Source organism: Schistocerca serialis, chromosome 4 (assembly GCF_023864345.2).
Source record: "Schistocerca serialis cubense isolate TAMUIC-IGC-003099 chromosome 4, iqSchSeri2.2, whole genome shotgun sequence".
Lineage (NCBI taxonomy): Eukaryota > Metazoa > Arthropoda > Insecta > Orthoptera > Acrididae > Schistocerca > Schistocerca serialis.
Window position 1 is genome coordinate 56,194,165 of NC_064641.1, and position 19,584 is coordinate 56,213,748.

The following is a 19,584-nucleotide window of genomic DNA, read 5'->3' on the forward strand; positions in this document are numbered from 1 at the left end:
CTCACCTCAGTCTTCACTGGACATAATTACCCCACCAGTCTAGTTCAAATGTAGATTTCTCGGGCCATCACATCCAATCCTGGTACTGCTGATCCCTCCAACTAACAACTTCGGAATGCACCAGTGGTCACTCAGTATTATCCTGCTCTTGAATGTATTAATCATCAAGGCCATAACTTCTTAAAATCATGCCCTGACATGAAATCCTTTCTGTCTCACATTTTGCCCACCACGCCTAGAATAGCGTTTCATCGGCCTCCCAGTCTCTGCCGTATCCTCGTTAAACCCTATGCTCCTTCTGCACCCATCTCCCTCCCATATGGGTCTTATAACTGTGACTGTACCTGCTGCAGAACTTGCCCTGAGTACCCTCCTAACACCACCTATACCAGCCCTGTAACTGGCAAAACACATCTATCAAAGGGAGAGCCATCTATGAAACGACACATCATATACCAGCTGTAAACACTATTTGGCCTTTTACATTGGCATGACTACAACCAAGTTATCAGTCAGGATGAATGGGCATAGGCAGAGGGTGTATACCAGCAACACACAATATTCAGTTACAGAGCATGCTCTACAACAACATGACAGTCGTGACCTCGGTCCATGTTTCACTATATGCGCCATCTGGATTCTTCCCCCAGACACCAGTTTCTCAGAATGCCGCAGGTAGGAACCAACACTACAACATGTCCTTGATTCTCGCCACCCACCTACATTAATTTCTTTCATCTCAACATTTCTCACGGTAACTATTCCTTCCTTCACTCTGTTTTAGTTTTCTACATCTTCCACTTTCTGATCTGTCTATTTTTGCTGTACCCCTCTCACCTCTGTTACAAATAATGCACTTAACTTTTCACTCTTATTAACTTGTGCATAATGTTTCTGCAATAATCTTTTCTGTCCTGGGTATTACCTTGTCACCCACCTTCAAGCCCTCATGTTTTCAAATCTCATCCAGTGCAATACCCAACAGTCAGTCTTCCATTCTCATCCTGTCTGGTACGTCTCCCTTGACTGGGGTTTTGGGTGACTTCTCTGAACTCTACCACTTTTCCTAAACCTCTCCAGTTCCTTCCCCTTCATCCCTTTTGCTCGAAGAAGGAGCCGAGTAGATCTTTTATCTATCCTATTACGACATACCCTTCAGTATTACATGCACCTAATGGTAGCTTTAATCAATTGTAGATATTCCAGCACAGTAACTAGAGATGAGGCAACTGTGCTTGAAAAGTGTTTTGGATTATGCCACTATAGGCAGTTGTATAGGTCAACACATGCATAAATAGGAAAAAGAAATATCTCCACCACTATGCTACCTGATTTGTTTAGGTTACAAAGATCCATTAGCACCCAGTGATTGGCACATTCAGTCCACGAGAAGAATTAACATTTTTTACATTTGTGGCTCACAGAAGGGTGGCTGTCAGGACAGAAAAGGGATGGAGACAGAAGTGGAACGATTATGGAAAAATAAAGAGCAATGTTTGTATCTGTAAAACAACATATACTCACACATATTCACTTCGAGAGAGTTGCTCGAGACAGATATGTACATCACAGCCTTTTGAAGTACTCTTTACAAACATTATTAGTGTGACACATTGCTGGGCATCTTTGACAGGACAAGGCTACTTGGAATGAGAATTTGTTTACACACGTCCCTTTTATTGAGCCCAAACAAAATTTCCCTACACATACAAAAAGTCTTCGAAAATGGTTATTTTGATCAACATATTCAAACATATCTGACATCAAGTTGTGTGCAAAGAGGCTACCGAACTTCTAATGGATCAAGATACCCCAGCATTGTACTAATTCTAGAACATGACTTTAAAATAAAACATGAAAACAACAGTTAATATATATGTCACTCTCTATAAAATTCATTAAAATATAAAAAAATACAAAACATCATAAACTATATAATAAAAACTTTCAGTATAAATATTTGCATATAGGAACATTACTGACAGACAGCTAATGGCAAGATTTCACTGTGTCACCTAAAAAGTGAAGTGGTAATTTATGCGTATCTTTTTAAGCAATAAAATACAACTTCCATATGAATCTCAGTAAACTAAACAAATGTAACAGTTCTGCTGCACTTAACAGAAATGTCTGTCTTGTCACATGTAGCTATAAAAATAAAGATGTTTTATGAGCAACAAAAGTACTGTACATATAATTACATTACATACAACACAGTTCCAATAAAATGGAATGTACGCTGGTGTAAGTCTGTATTTCTTTACTATTATGTCATCCATGCTGCAATAAACACATCATGTCCACAGTGATGTGGGAAGTATTCCTTCTACAGAACTTGGATTTGGGGTTAAAATTTCATCTTTCAGGAATTCTAAGGGGATGTTCACCAAGAAACCCTGAAGAGAGAAACAACAGCAATTAAATGCAGCACAGTAAAATGGCCAACGTCAACTATAACAAACAACAACTGAAGTAAATATTTCTTTTGTTACATATTCTTCAACAAAAGTGACTCACACAGATTTCTGCAACATTTTCATTATTCCATGTTAAAGAACTATTACATTCATAATTGTTTGCAAAATTTAAAACCTCACCTCTGTTGAATTTGTACACAAATACTATGGATGCAATACTATAATTAAAACCAAAATTTATCACTAAAAACAAATCTTTTTCTATGAAGTAGCATAGTTATTATGTGGGCAGACTGATAAACCAGATACATTTAACAGGAAGGAGGTTTTTTTAAATCACATCTTGTAAGAACTGAATGAGTACACTACTTTCATCACATGAAGAACTGGTTATGAAATAGTCTTGTGTGTGTGTGTGTGTGTGTGTGTGTGTGTGTGTGTGTGTGTGTGTACTGTTTCTAAATTTTTATTAAAAATGAGAACTAAAGAACATCATTAAGCAAAGTTTCCAGAATTTGCAGCACTTTTTTGGCCTATTGGTGACTGTAGATTAACTTGGATTCACCATAACACTCAAGAGTCCAAACAAAACTGTGGAAAAAAGTTTCGGAAAGTTCTTCAATGACAAGACTGTTTTGCTGAGGTGGACTAATCATGCCCACTGATTTATTGAAATCCCAATAATTATGATAGATTATTCAGAGAAATGCCTTTCATTTGCTATACAACTTTAAAAAATTAATCCCTTCGTAAATGCCATACACAGAGTGATTCAAAAAAACTTTTACAAACTGATGTGGTATATCAGGCATACAAGTGTCAGTATTCATATAGGAACCAGGGGTCGCAAAGGCCACCCAGAGCTATTAAATGACATTGCAGTTACTTAGTCACATGGACACCCATTAGAGGAGATGCTGAACGTTTGGCCCAGACAAGCAGCTGACTTTGATGCCGCACTGAATGGCTCACCGTCTGAAAGAAACCTCCTGCTGCTGCAACAATCCTGCCCACTAGGTCCTATAGTGCTGTAACATGTTTTATACATAAGGGCCTTCAGATCCCCACCACCAGGAAAAAATCGATCGGGGGCATGTCGGGTGATCGTGGTGGCCATGTGACTGGCCCACTGTGACCAATCCAGCAGCCAGGAGAGGTCATCTGCAGATATGCCCGCACTTGTCTTTCCGTTGTGCTGATATTGAATGCTCCCGACCAGTAGGCATGGGAACATCATTCAGCATATCCGACAGAACTTCTCGCAAAAATATGAGATACATGCGACATCAAGTTGGCCTGGGGGAATTTAGGGGCCAATTAAACAGTCTCCAAAGATGATAGTCTATACAGGGTGTTACAAAAAGGTACGGCCAAACTATCGGGAAACATTCCTCACACACAAAGAAAGAAAATATGTTATGTGGACATGTGTCCAGAAACGCTTACTTTCCATGTTAGAGCTCATTTTATTACTTCTCTTCAAATCACATTAATCATGGAATGGAAACACACAGCAACAGAATGTACCAGCGTGACTTCAAACACTTTGTTACAGGAAATGTTCAAAATGTCCTCCGTTAGCGAGGATACATGCATCCACCCTCCGCCGCATGGAATCCCTGATGCGCTGATGCAGCCCTGGAGAATGGCGTATTGTATCACAGCCATCCACAATACGAGCACGAAGAGTCTCTACATTTGGTACCGGGGTTGCGTAGACAAGAGCTTTCAAATGCCCCCATAAATGAAAGTCAAGAGGGTTGAGGTCAGGAGAGCGTGGAGGCCATGGAATTGGTCCGCCTCTACCAATCCATCGGTCACCGAATCTGTTGTTGAGAAGCGTACGAACACTTCGACTGAAATGTGCAGGAGCTCCATCGTGCATGAACTACATGTTGTGTCGTACTTGTAAAGGCACATGTTCTAGCAGCACAGGTAGAGTATACCGTATGAAATCATGATAACGTGCTCCATTGAGCGTAGGTGGAAGAACATGGGGCCCAATCAAGACATCACCAACAATGCCTGCCCAAACGTTCACAGAAAATCTGTGTTGATGGCGTGATTGCACAATAGTGTGCGGATTCTCGTCAGCCCACACATGTTGATTGTGAAAATTTACAATTTGATCACGTTGGAATGAAGCCTCATCCGTAAAGAGAACATCTGCACTGAAATGAGAATTGACACATTGTTGGATGAACCATTCGCAGAAGTGTATCCGTGGAGGCCAATCAGCTGCTGATAGTGCCTGCACACGCTGTACATGGTATGGAAACAACTGGTTCTCCCGTAGCACTCTCCATATAGTGACGTGGTCAATGTTACCTTGTACAGCAGCAACTTCTCTGACGCTGACATTAGGGTTATCATCAACTGCACGAAGAATTGCCTCGTCCATTGCAGGTGTCTTCGTCGTTCTAGGTCTTCCCCAGTAGCGAGTCATAGGCTGGAATGTTCCGTGCTCCCTAAGACACCGATCAATTGCTTCGAACGTCTTCCTGTCGGGACACCTTTGTTCTGGAAATCTGTCTCGATACAAACGTACCGTGCCATGGCTATTGCCCTGTGCTAATCCATACATCAAATGGGCATCTGCCAACTCCGCATTTGTAAACATTGCACTGATTGCAAAACCACGTTCGTGATGAATACTAACCTGTTGATGCTACGTACTGATGTGCTTGATGCTAGTACTGTAGAGCAATGAGAAACATGTCAACACAAGCACTGAAGCCAACATTACCTTCCTTCAATTGGGCCAACTGGTGGTGAATCGAGGAAGTACAGTACATACTGACGAAACTAAAATGAGCTCTAACGTGGAAATTAAGCGTTTCCGGACACATGTCCACATAACATCTTTTCTTTATTTGTGTGTGAGGAATGTTTCCTGAAAGTTTGGCTGTACCTTTTTGTAACACCCTGTATGTTAAGGGTAAATCTTCATTGTGAGGTATGCACACGTGTAGGATGTGGGTTCACATCTGCCCTCGTATGCAGGGTGTGAATGTTCATCACATCCTCGTGGAGAACACAGCCTTACTGGTGAGAGGACACTCTCTGTGATGCTTCGGTATGCAGCAGATTCCTAGAAAACTACCATGCAAATCCTGTGCGCTTGTAGTAGTTCCCCAGTTGCAATGCCTGGATGTGTTGGAAATGGAAAAGATGCAGTTGTTCCTTGTGTACAATGCACCAGACACAGGGTTGTGGGGTATCAGTGCTGCAGGACACATCTCGTGTACTTGTTGATGGCGTATGCTGCAGCCTTTTGAGAATGCATTCTTTATCCCAACTGTCCATGTTGTCAATCGGTGACCAACATCTGGCTCGGGCACATGGAACGATCTGGTTTTGCACAATCGAAGATGCAAAGTGGCAAATAATGTGTGGTATGGCACCTTTCTATGATGATATTTTGTATGTTACCATCAGATGGCTTCTTGTCCATTGCACTTGGCTGTGCCATACATCAAATGCATCTCAGGAAGTTCCACGTTGTGAATGGCAATAGGTCTCTAAGCGTTCTGCGCAAGTTTGTAAAGCAGTGCCCTCTTGTGGCCGTAGTGCCCTTGAGCCCAGTTCCAATTTGTATTCTTGTCGTTTTTTTTATCACCCTGTACATAGAAATAACAGGGCAATTGATTTTTAATAAGTGTGAGAAGAAAAGCAGCCATCAGTTTGACCCAACATCACAGTGCTGGTCATGTTGGAGGTGCTACAGCTTTGCCAGTTATATGGATAGCTGTAGCTTAATATCAAATATAAATCAACAAAGTGTGGTCTTTTTCACTTTATGAGTTAAATACTGGACTGAGTGCAAATTGAAATCTGATTTGTAGCCTGTTTACACCAATCCATACTACTATTTTTTTGAATGAAGAATCAATAAAGGTACACGTGGCTTAGTGGTGAAGTGTCAAACTACAAATTCAGTATCTCAGGTTTGGTCTCCAGTCACTCTTAGAATTTTAATCTGTCTCTTATCACTTCTTTCACCTCTGGCAATATTTGTTGACGTGGAAAATGCCAAGTTGTGCCATGCTTCATAATCCTTGTTGAGTTGTAGCTTACCCTATTACTGACTGGGGAGTCAGTTGAAGGGTCAGAGAAAGGCAAAAGCATACTACGTCCAAAAGGACCAAGACTAATAAAGAAATATTCAAAACTATCTCTGGGTTCATAACAGCTTTATCTTTTTAAAAATAAAGATAGCAACCTTTTGTCTATGAACTTAAGTAAACTGAACAAAAAATAAATGGATGCCATTACATTCTGAAATGGTGTGAGTACAAAGGACAGTTTGCCTGGACAGTTCTAGACATGAACCAATATGTCTTAGTAAAAATCGAACAACCATTTTCATCACAGATACTCAGTAAAAAGGGTTAAAGACCAAACAAAACATGTTTTTTTCTGTATGTTTCTATGTCGTATTATGTACTTATGTTACACTCAATTGAACCACACAACACACTTTAGATAATCATTGTTAATATTATCAGCACTGTACCTGGACATTCTCCAGCATTGCCTCCGCACTGGAAGGATCTGTGTCAGAAAGAGACAGTTCTTCCTGGAATTTTTTCAGTTTTGAGAAGCTAGTGGCCTGATCTGAAGGAATGCAACGGAATACCTGTGAATGAAAATTTATTGATGTGTTAGTCTCAAACTGTCAAAAACTGCAGAAAATAGCTGCCTATTTGTATCCTATTTCTGGATAGAAAGAATGACAATTTTATCAAATTATAACTTTTTGCTACACATGAATATAATTGGACAAATGGATAATATGGAAAAAAGGCACCAAAATTACAGTACATTATTATTATAAAATCCAACAACTGCTTAGGAAAGAAAAGAGTAAGGAATATAAACAGTGATGAAGGTTTTTGTCAGACAGTGAATGTATCATACAGGCTGTTTTGCAGATAAAGTGTGCAACTGTTGGAGTTTCATGTATATAAAACAGCATACAAGTGGGTGCATTGCCCTGTAATAGATGTGATGGCAAACCTGCCTATACTAAGTTCCAAACTCTCTATTATTATAATGGATGGGCATTGTAGGTAATTTCCATTACTGTTTCAAACTTCCATACGATACAACCTGTACACTCGAAAATGCCCAGTAAAAGTGTTACTGCACCCTAGTATTCTTTTGTTATTTTCAGGCTGTGAAATTAATGGAATTTGACAGGTAGTAGTTAAATTATAACATAGAGAGTATTAACACTTAGAAAGATTATGGGTAAACAAACAATGAGCTGGCTAAATTCAAACTGTATGAAGTAGAAACACCAGAAATTTCCATTAACTGTTAATCTTGGACACTAACCTGAATGTAATACTGAGATTGCAACGATTCTCCAGACTCATTCTGAGATTAAATTATTATGGAGGTTTTGGAATAACAAATAATCATACAATACAGTTTTTCATCAGCGCATGTGTCTAGGCCTACTTCAGTTAGAACTTCTTGGCTGAGGCCCCATGGTTGATGTACCAAACTTTTCCCTGGTGTTCCATCTTTGAATGCGAGGAATATCCATAACAGTTGCCATTTTATCTCCAAAAACATCCTCCACAGGTGGAGATGGAAGTCGGGGAATAATTTTATGTATCAACCACAGCCTCTCGAGCCAAGTAGTTGAACTGATGACAACTGAAGCCAATAATTTCTTTTGAAATTTTGTGGAATTGTGCCAGAGAGAGAGAGAGAGAGAGAGAGAGAGAGAGAGAGAGAGAGATTCATCAGTCATAAACTGGTCTCCATTGTGATACAAATGTCTCTCTTTACATCTGACAATTAGGTTCATTTACACATAATGAAAGTAGTTCATTTAGCTGTAATAATTCATACCATGAGCTGCACTATCCCTTAATGTGTCAAAACTTGTCATTTTTGTTGAAGTTTTGTCAGACTGTGTCAATAAACAAATAACTTTAATATGGTTCCTGCCAGCAGTACCTCTAAAAAGCAATAACAAATGTCTAGAAGCAACAAACAGTCATTCCATTACTCAATTGCAGAGACATGCAATGAGACATCCAAAAGTTGGTGGTTACGTAGTGACCCGTCATTGGGTTGTTAACCACTCTATGATGGGATGGTATGACTTATAGGACATCTTTGTGGTTATTCAGCTGACACAAGAAGCTAACTATAGGTCACACATTGATTGCTTGTATGACATGGGACATATCACATTCCACTGAAGGGGCTGGAGTTAGAAGTGATGTTGCAGGTATTCCTTTTCCTTGCATCAAGTGCGTTCACATCATTGCTATGTAAGCCATTGTAGTTTGTTTTCAGGAATGTAATAGTTTCATGCATAACTAATGAAGGTACTATCAATACATTTAGTTCCTTAAATTTATCGCTGCAGGATTGTCTTGTGGAATTCTAACAAGATGTTTGATGCCCTTTTTTTTTATAGAATCTTAAAGAGAGTCTTAATTCTACAACATAAAGCCACCAGATGTATTGTTGGAATCCTCTCAAGACAATCCTGCAAGGATAAATTTAAAGAACAAAATAGACTGATAGTATCTTTATAAATATAAGATATACAAGGTGGCCAGAAATAGTTGGAAAAGCTCGTTAGGGTGTTTCAGTGTAGGTTGTGCTGAGAAATAACTGGTAACAAAAAGTTTTGCTGCGTTAGGCTGTTTCCGAGTTAATTAGCGTTGAAGTTAGCCAAGCAGGCAGCTGTATGTGAAAATTCAAGCAAGCAGCCCATCAGAGACTGTGTGATCAAATGTATTCTTTGCTCGATTTCCTAAAACGAAACATGAGAGTTATACAAAAATTGGACATGGGGGCAGTAGTAAGAATTGAATGTGAGCTAAAGGCTGAGCAGTCTCATGTGCTACTATCTTCACCAATGGTTCCCATACATTTTTCTCCGATGGAACACCTTGAGAACCATGGTAGTTTGATAGAACACTTCATTTGTATTGAAGGTTAATGAAATTTTAAAACATGAGAAAATCTTGTGTTATTCAGTGATTACTTCATTTTTAAATCATAACTAATAACATAGAAATCCTAACAAGTTTTTAAAAAACTGCTTGAATTTGTGCTTGCGACGGCCTGACTGGCCATCTTCAATGCTAATTAGTTCGGAAATGGCCCACACGTACTGAATTTTTCTCTTAACAATTATTTCTCAGTACAACTTATTGTGCAACACCTTTACAAGCCTTTCACACTGTTTCTTGACACCCTATATATTTATGAAACTACGTGTTTTTCAGAATAAATTGCAATGCATTATTAAACAAGGATTTGCATGACCGTAATCCAAGGAAAAAGGATTACTACCACACAGATAACAAAAGAATAAAACTATGAGGGTACTTCAAAAGCAAATTACACATATTAAGGCAGGCTAAGTACCTCATATTGCATGCTGCACTACACATCAGAGTAAAACAGATACATAACACTATTTTTGAACAAAGCCGCCAAGTTCTTGTGAACAATGGTCAGCATCCTCAATGACAGACATCTGCTCCTCGATCAGAGCCATTCAGGAACCGCTATTTGAACATCATTGTTGTTGGAAAATCTGTGATTGCTCCAAATTCCTTTTCAATTGCCTGGACATTGTCATCCGTGGTCGATGTCAATGGCCTTCTGTAACGACCAGCATCGAAAATGCCTGTATGTCCTTGGTCAAACTGTTTGCATCACTTCAGCAATCACTTCAACATGGCTAGACCCAACACTGAAGTTCTGGTGGTGTATGGACTAAATGCACAGTGAATCTGTGTGCAATTTAGGCTTTTTGGCCATGTGAATTATATTGTCCCATGTACTTCAACTTCTCAGTACATTAAAAGTTATTGTGCCATTTCATTTGCATGCTGTGATGCCCCTGTTAACCATACCACACTGAAACTGTGTCTGCAGGTAACATAAAACATGTATGCTCTTCTGAAAATGTACCGCTCTTGTTGTGCAATGGTCTTACTGAGGGAAAACATGAGCAACTTATTTTTTGAAGTCCCTTCGTAATTTATACAGATTCTGTAAATGCCAACAAAATTCTTTTCAACTTGCTACCTCAGTCTTTAAAAAATATGGATAAAGTACTTGATTTCAGAAATAAACAAAAGTATTTTCTAATCTCTGCCAATTTATTTATTTATTTCGAGTCAAAAACATTACAACAATATTTACAATATATACAATATAACAAATCAGGTCAAATCATAAAAGAACAAACTAAACGGTATTAGCCCAAAATTGTGCAACGGCAGCAGCATTGTCTGAAACATCAACAAGCTCTTGTGTGGAACATGATACAGGACATCTAGGACAGTTAATTAAATGTTTGGTTGTCTGTTCTTCTCCGCAGTCACACAAGGTGGAAGATTCCTTCATGAAGCCCCATTTAAACAGATTGTCCTTAGTTCGTCCGACGCCACTCCTGAGCCGATTTAGAGACTTCCACACTGTCCAGACTTGATTTCCACCAGGAGGAAGGGTCTCAGAAGGAGTCATCCAATCGTTACTGTCAGATTTTGCTGTCCACTGAGATAGTCTGGCTGCTCCAGTCCGACCGGTGAGGGGTGTAGTAGTTCTCATGAAGCTCCTCCTAGATTTGAGTCTACTAATTGGTGGCTGGTATCCATGTAGCAGGTGATCGGTGTTATGATCTGCTTTATGTCTCTCAAGTTTGGCTGCGACTTCACGCCTTATGTCTGGAGGAGCAATACCTGCTAGTTTATGGAGTTTATCAATAGGTGTAGCTTTGAGGCATCCCGTTACTGTCCTGCAGGTTTCGTTCAGGGCCACATCAACCTGCTTTGCATGAGATGACTTGTACCATACAGGACATGCGTATTCAGCTGCGGAATAACACAAGGCCAAGGCTGATGTTCTTAGTAGTTTGGGATCTGCACCCCAAACGCTGCCAGTGAGCTTCCGCAGGATGTTGTTACGAGCAGCAACTTTCTGCTTGGTGTTAGTGCAGTGTTTTCTGTAGGTCAACGTTCGATCTAAGGTGACACCCAGATATTTGGGGTAGAAACAATGTTCAAGCTCTTGATCTTCCCAAAACACTGTAAGTTTTCTATAGGCCTCTCGATTGCGTAGGTGGAAAGCACAAACTTGAGTTTTAGCAGGGTTCGGTCTTAAGTTATTGACTCTGTAGTACTCAGATAGGTCCTTGAGAGCAACAGTAAGCTGGTTTTCTACTGTGTCAAAATCTCTGGCTTGTGTGACTAAGGCAAGATCATCTGCATAGATGAAACTCTTTGTAAGAGAAGGTTGAGGCTGGTCATTTGTAAATATGTTGAACAATATGGGGGAAAGGACACTACCCTGAGGCAAGCCATTCCTTTGACTTCTCCATCTACTCTTTCTTCCTTGGAACTCCACATAGAATCGCCGGTTTTCCAAAAGTGTCTGCACAGTTCTGGTGAAATTAATGTCTCTAGTGATGTAGTAGACTTTGTGCAATAATTGTCGATGTTGAATGGTGTCATATGCTGCTGTGAGATCCACGAAGACAGCCCCGGAAATGTATCCTTTCTCATATCCCTCTTCAATATGTTCAGTCAGATTAAGGACTTGTGCTGTACAATTCTTTCCAGGTCGGAAACCTGCTTGTTGAGGTATGAGTTGTTTTTCAACAATGGGAGTGAGTCTATTTAGCAACATTCTTTCATAGATTTTATACAAATGGCAAAGGAGCGAAATCGGTCGGTAGTTCTTGGGATCAGCTGCACCCTTTCCAGGTTTTAGTAAGGGAATAACTTTAGTTTTCCTCCAGATGGCAGGGATCTGTTTCCGCTTCAGACAACCATTATAGAATTGCAGAAGCCATCTTTCCGTGATGGGACCAAAATGTTTAATTTGCTCAATCATTAGGTCGTCTAGACCAGGCGCTTTACCATTTTTGCATTTCTGAATTGCGGTTCTGAGTTCTTGTAAGATGAAGTCATTTGATATATGGTTGTTTTCACGTTCAGGTTCTCTTTTGAGTTTTGTTCTATCTTTAGAACAATTGATCCTTCCATTCTGAACTAGATGATGAGCAATTTGATCTGGTGCAATGTTTGCATGGCCATGATTGTGGACAGGGTCGTTGTTCAGGCGTCGCAGCAACTGCCAGGCTTTCTGACTGCTTTTAGACATATCAAGGTTCTCGAGTAGCTCTATCCATCGTTCTTTTTTGGATTTGGCTAAGGCTGAGGATAAATTTTGGCCAGCAGTTAAGGTTTCAATGCTGTAAGGATTATCATTGAAAAGTTGGATATAGTTATGTAGATGCTTCACGGATTCTTCTGTCAAGCCAGGTATGTAGTTAACTCGACAGCCTCTGGGAGTTGAGAGTCTTGAGCATCTTTTCACGGCTTCTACAAGCTCATCATAGTTGGAAACTGAGGGTTCTATGCGTGAAACTTCTGAGTCAAGGAGATCAGCAAACTTCTGCCAGTCTGCTTTCTTGAAATTGTATCGCCTTCGGAATGATGTGATTCTAGGAGTAATGGCTGCAAACACTTGGCAGCCTATGGGGCGGTGTTGAGTATTTGGTATCGGATTTAGAACAGTTTTTCTGCATTGGTGAGCTATGTTCTCGCTAACAAAAATTAAGTCGGGGTTATACCCACGTTTCCAACGCCCACTGTTAAAAGATGGTGGGAGTTTATTATCATGGACAAGATTAAGATGGTTGGTATCAGCCCAAGTCAAAACTGCTTCACCATTACTGTCGTCCTCAGCATAACCCCAAACACTGCTATGACTATTGGGGGGTGAAGCTGACTCCTGCACGTGGTGCCCCTGCATAGGTACTGGACTAGATTCTCCAGTACTGAACTGAACGTCAGCATTCCAAAAGCATTGCATTATAGGTTTCACTATGAATGGAAACCAAAGGTCTTTATCAAGACCTCACCTTGTGATTGTATCAATCAACATAGAAGGATTGTCTGTTGCCAAAGAAGAACTCCTGCAACATATTGCCAAGGAACCTAGGTGTGATATTTTATGTATACAAGAAACCCATCGAGATGACACCATGAGAAGACCAAAAATCCTTGGGATGAAACTGGCAGTTGAGCGACCCCATAGACAATATGGCAGTGCTATCTTTGTGAGGAACGATATAGCTGTTCTCTCTACCTCACTTACAGAATTCAACAATATTGAAATACTGTCTGTAGAACTGAATGGTTGTATTGTGTCGTCAATTTACAAACCCCCAGGAGCAGATTTCCAATTTTCACCTACAGACAACTACACCAATCAACAAGCTCACTTTATTGTTGGAGATCTCTGCCAATCACTCAGTGTTATCGAATATCGAAAAGCCCAGTACTGAAAGGATGCAGGAATTGAGAGAGTTTCAATCCTGAAATATATGCACATTTATCATGCTACAATTTCTGGTGATGTATATGAGTGAGTAAACATGTAGATTTATATGGTTTTCTGTAATTAATTCATGTTAGATGATGTTATTCTGTGAACTCATGTTTAAATTATGTATTCCAGATATTTTTCTCTGTCTGGGTTTGTGCATATTCTGTTCGATTTATTCGTTGGGCTATGGATGGTGTTGGGGCATAGCAATCGATGTTCTGACATTAGAGCAAGTGCAGACTGATTTAATCGCTAACTGCTGCTCTGTGGAAAAAGCCAATGGAAGATTCTGTGAACAAATAATGAACAATGCTATACAAGAGAACATTGAACATTGATGTGTAATTTAAGGAGTCTCTTGTCTGAAGTTTTGGGAAAGAGTTCTCTTTTAAGAGTATTGCAAGAGGTATTGGATGTTGTGTGACTGTGTCTGTAAATAAAGTTAATGAGAACTCCAGTCTACTGATTTAAGTAGAATGGGTAGATAAATGTAGTGTCTGATGTACAACCATTCAAGTACTGTGCAAAATTACTGCGAAAGTGTCAGTCACAGTTTAATGCAATATCCCTACTAACAAATTTGTGTGGCATGCGCGCGCGCGCGCACACACACACACACACACACACACACACACACACACACACACACACACACACACACACACACACACACACGGCTACTGTGTCTCTGGGCACTGAGGCCTAACTCAGAGCCTGGAGATAGCCTGAAGATGACACTGGCTGTGTGTGAGTTGTGCACAACATATGAATATATATGTGTGTTTTTCTAAATCTGACTAAGGGTTTTAGCTGATAGTGCTGTCGACTTTTATTGTACTTTTAAACTGCCTGCCTGCCACTCTATGCCTCCTTTATGTGGTGAGTAGCAATCTGTCTTAATTTATTTTGTTGTTAATGCCGAATTAAAACACAATTGGTGTTCATAAATATGGCAACGGGGGAATGGGAGACATGTTTTGGTGAGATATTTTGTTATACTTTGAACTGATAAGTGATTAAAAGTGAACACCATTAACAGATTAAGTACTCCAGGAAGATTAAGTAAAGTGCTTAAAATAAATTATCACATAACTGATACCATCGCATATGAACTGCTGGCTCTATCTTTTCCTTGAAACTGTCTGTTTACCTATTTTTTAAAAGAAGAGAGAGAGAGAGAGAGAGAGAGAGAGAGAGAGAGAAACAGAAAACCTAGCTTGTATACAAGAATAATCAGGAATAATTCAAGGTCTTGTAAGAGACTTTTGATTAATACAAATTTAATGGATCATTTTTATCATTTAGAAATTACATGATTCATTACAAACCTCCTCATAAATTTTGGTGTTGTCAGTGGATATCCTTTTCCACACATTATTGAAGAACTGGTGACTCACTGGGTCCATAATGTCTTCCTCTGAGAGTTTTTGCCTGTTTTTCAGAAGACCAAGATGTTCTCTAAAAAGCTGCTTTCTAAGTGATGCTGCACATCGTCCAACCTTGTAAGGTTGTCCATTCATTACACCATCTTCCAATTCTATATCCTACAGCATGCAATTATCAAGGTAGCGTTAATGAAAACAACTACAATAAAATGTATTCTACATATCAAACACTAATGGTTGAAAATACAAAATTTACGACTTCATTGTTATATGTCTAAATCTCTTTTCATTTAATTTCTTATACTGCATGTAATTTATAGGTACGCTATTACAATGTAGCCATAATTCACTATGAGCAATAGTTTTATCAGACTTTCAGTGGAGAAAACACACACACACACACACACACACACACACACACCTCTAAGAGTATGTAATTTTATATATTTTTTTGCAAGTTTCAGGCATTATTAGCATGCAAGTGTGATTCTAGACATTAACAATGTAGAACTTTCAAGTTGTAGCTAAGCAGTCGCACGAGTCAAGTGCTGTGTTTGTCTGTCTGTAAGAGAAGATATACATGAATTTGTGTGGATGTACAGGGAATGCAAAGGCACCATGAGCACAAATACACAATATAAAGTGTGTTAATATTAGTATTAGTGCCCAGATTCTCAAAGTGGATATAATTTTGAGCAAAATGTCAAAGATGAGTAGTCACTAAAGTTGGAAAAGAGAGAGAGAGAGAGAGAGAGAGAGAGAGAGAGAGAGAGAGAGAGAAAATCAAATGTGATGGAGACCTGAATAATGATTATAATTACTAAGTGTTCCATGTACATGAAATTTATGGATATTCCAGCAAGGAAACAGAAATGAAATAAATTATGAATGTGGGTGGGGTAACAATGATCAGAAGTGAATTTACACTATCAAAATTATAAAATAAAAATCTCTGATTTGGAGATGTCTGAATCAAATAACAACAGGAAAGAAAAATTAAAAATACTGGCATTTAGGGCACAATCGCATTGTTGTCTGAATAAGGGCCAGCCATGAAGTGTAAACTTCATGCGAGCAGCATGTGCTGTCTAAGCTTTGCTCAGTCTTTCCCAGAAGTACTCGGCACAATGTGACACTTCATTGAATATTGCAGTGTGGCATTTTTTTGGCCAGCACAACTCTCATCAGTTCGGCAGAATCATGGTGTCAGTGCTGTTTACTGTTCACTATTTGTTCACAGTATGAAGGACGTTCACTGACATAGCGGCATTCCTGGCCAGGTCGAGGATTTTCTCTACCTAGGGACTAAGTGTGTTTGTGTCGTCCTCATCATTTCATCATCATTCATGAATGTGGTGAGACTGGACTGTGTAAAGATTGGGAATTTGTATGGGCACAGACAATTGCGCAGATGAGTGCCCCACACACCAAATATCATCATCATCATCATCATCAGACACAATGGCTGTTTGCACAAAAAGAGGAAATCTAGTGACCTGTCCTGACAAGCCTTTAAAAATGAATGGAAATCACAGGGGAGACAGAAAAGAATTCTTAATATATGTTATGCAGTCTCATAAGTGATGGGTATTGCAAATTTGCTATGAAACTATAATACCATGGAGAAATAATTTAAAGATTTAGTTGACAATGAAAGACCAAAAAATACAAACGTTTAGCAGACAGGATTCACTACTCTGTACATCAAGAAGTGCTCTGTGCTAAATTTTCAGGCATGCAGCAAGTGAAGAAATTGGTGGTACAAACAGAAAAAATTCTGCAACAGTTTTCAATGGAAGTGAACAAATAGTACGGAGATCTTATATATTACTGCGAAGTATGTTGTTTAAGTTAAGGGGCACAAATGGAAGAATATATTGCAGACCTCTCATTTTAAGTGGCCTTAACTGCACACTGTTTCACAGTAAGACACTGCGAGGAGAGAAACAACTTCTTTCTGATTTGATGGGGATGCATTTAAAAAGAAAATTTGTTGTAGAAGGGACACATTCCTACAACCTTTTTTCCAGTTACCTAAGCTCACTGGTGCTAAACAAGACACGAGTTTTGAAGAATTCATTGTGGCCTTGAAAGAATTACAATGATCATTTCCTAAATGTTTTGAGGACCTGCCAATTTTACATCTGTTCTTGAGACCATTTACTGTTCCAGTTGAAAGCGCCCTGTGTATGTGTAACTTACTGATCTGCTTGGTAATTCTTGTTTTAAAGATTTTAAAACTGTCCAGGACATCTACGCTGCTTTCCTCAGGTAGAAATTCCATGGCTCCATAATAAGATTGTAAAAGTGCCACAATATTTTGACCAACATATGTAGCTGGAAGACATTTTTTCGATTATGAAACTGAATAATAATTAAGTGGCAAAATCTGTGATATTGTTTGCATCTGTCCCTATGCTGACAAACGTTTAGCAGACAGGATTCACTACTCTGTACATCAAGAAGTGCTCTGTGCTAAATTTTCAGGCATGCAGCAAGTGAAGAAATTGGTGGTACAAACAGAAAAAATTCTGCAACAGTTTTCAATGGAAGTGAACAAATAGTACGGAGATCTTATATATTACTGCGAAGTATGTTGTTTAAGTTAAGAGGCACAAATGGAAGAATATATTGCAGACCTCTCATTTTAAGTGGCCTTAACTGCACACTGTTTCACAGTAAGACACTGCGAGGAGAGAAACAACTTCTTTGCACCAGAAAAAAATTATATTATATCTCTAGCGCATTGAAAATAATTAAATAATACTGAAAATTTGTTTTGTTTTTTATCTGTGTTGTTGAGAAGTGTGAAATATGAAAAAAAGTCATACATAATGTGACTGCATTGCCATTTAAATGTGGCGTGTTCACAGTTTTTCCCTCTTCCGCCTGCTGGCAATAGAAAGAGTGGCATGGCAGTGCGGGAATTGTGCGAGCCAGGCGGAGTGCTATGGCACTTGTGCCAGTGCACGGCTCGTGAGATGAATTCTTGTTCGCCCCTGGTCTAAATAAAGTGTGATCTACTCTGTTAAAGATTATCTCCTAACAAGACAAACAGCCTGAACACATTTCATAATATCAAAGAAGAAAAGCCTGCATTTGGCCATCATGATATGACTTACCTTCAATGTAGAAATGAATGGGGGCAAATAAAAACTGACTGAGACAGATGCCAATAAAGAGTTCTGCAATAGGAACTGTAGCTACAGTACGCACAGGAATAGCGAGTGAGAGTATGTGTCTGGAGGAGTGGGCATGACACAACACTTACAAAAGTAACAGAATCGGTTTGGATTATCAGCATTGTAAAACTAAAGCCACCATCACTGAAAAGAATCATCTAACACCAGTTGATTCAGTGGCTGGCACACACAAAGCAGAAAAATAAATGTTGCTAAAGGCATACAGGCTTTGGATTGTTGGTGTAGTAATATGCTTCTGAGGTAACACATAATTTTGGTGATGGAATTTAAAAGTCATTTTTTTAACACCCATATGAGCTGTTAACGTGAATTCTTTACAGACAAATGGAAAAACTGGTAGAAGCCGACCTCGGGGAAGATCAGTTTGGATTCCACAGAAATGTTGGAACACGTGAGGCAATACTGACCCTATGACTTATCTTAGAAGAAAGATTAAGGAAAGGCAAACCTACGTTTCTAGCATTTGTAGATTTAGAGAAAGCTTTTGACAATGTTAATTCGAATACTCTCTTTCCAATTCTGAAGGTGGCAGGTGTCAAATACAGGGAGCAAAAGGCTATTTACAATTTGTACAGAAACCAAATGGCTATTATAAGAGTTGAGGGGCATGAAAGGGAAACGGTGGTTGGCAAGGGAGTAAGACACGGTTGTAGCCCCTCCCCAATGTTACTCAATCTGTATATTGAGCAAGCAGTAAAGGAAACAAAAGAAAAATTCACAGTAGGAATTAAAATCCATGGAGAAGAAATAAAAACTTTGAGGTTCGTCGATGACATTGTAATTCTGTCAGAGACAGCAAAGGACCTGGAAAAGCAGCTGAACAGAATGGACAGTGTCTTGAAAGGAGGATATAAGATGAACAACAAAAGCAGAACGAGGATAATGGAATGTAGTCGAATTAAGTCAGGTGATGCTGAGGGTATTAGATTAGGAAATGAGACACTTAAAGTAGTAAAGGAGTTTTGCTATTTGGGGAGCAAAATAACTGATGATGTTTGAAGCAGGGAGGATATAAAATGTAGACTGGCAATGGCAAGAAAGCGTTTCTGAAGAAGAGAAATTTGTTAACATCGGGTATAGATTTAAGTGTCAGGAAGTCGTTTCTGAAAGTATTTGTATGGGGTGTAGCCATGTATGGAAGTGAAACATGGATGATAAATAGTTTGGACAAAAAGAGAATAGAAGCTTTCGAAATGT

General features: G+C 39.2%; 1 protein-coding gene across 3 annotated transcripts in view; it reads right to left on the bottom strand.

Annotated features, from left to right (window-relative positions):
* Window positions 1-1,495: 1,495 nt before the first annotated feature.
* LOC126473596 (phospholipase D1) overlaps window positions 1,496-19,584 on the bottom strand; it is a 182,442-nt gene continuing 164,353 nt past the window's right edge. For all 3 annotated transcript variants that reach the window (XM_050100744.1, XM_050100743.1, XM_050100745.1), the window contains 3 exons: window positions 15,128-15,343; window positions 6,934-7,056; window positions 1,496-2,396 (listed from right to left, as the gene is read on the bottom strand). In XM_050100744.1, the coding sequence (XP_049956701.1) occupies window positions 2,295-2,396; window positions 6,934-7,056; window positions 15,128-15,343 (441 nt within the window). In that variant the 3' untranslated portion in view covers window positions 1,496-2,294. The remainder of the gene's footprint in view (window positions 2,397-6,933; window positions 7,057-15,127; window positions 15,344-19,584) is intronic.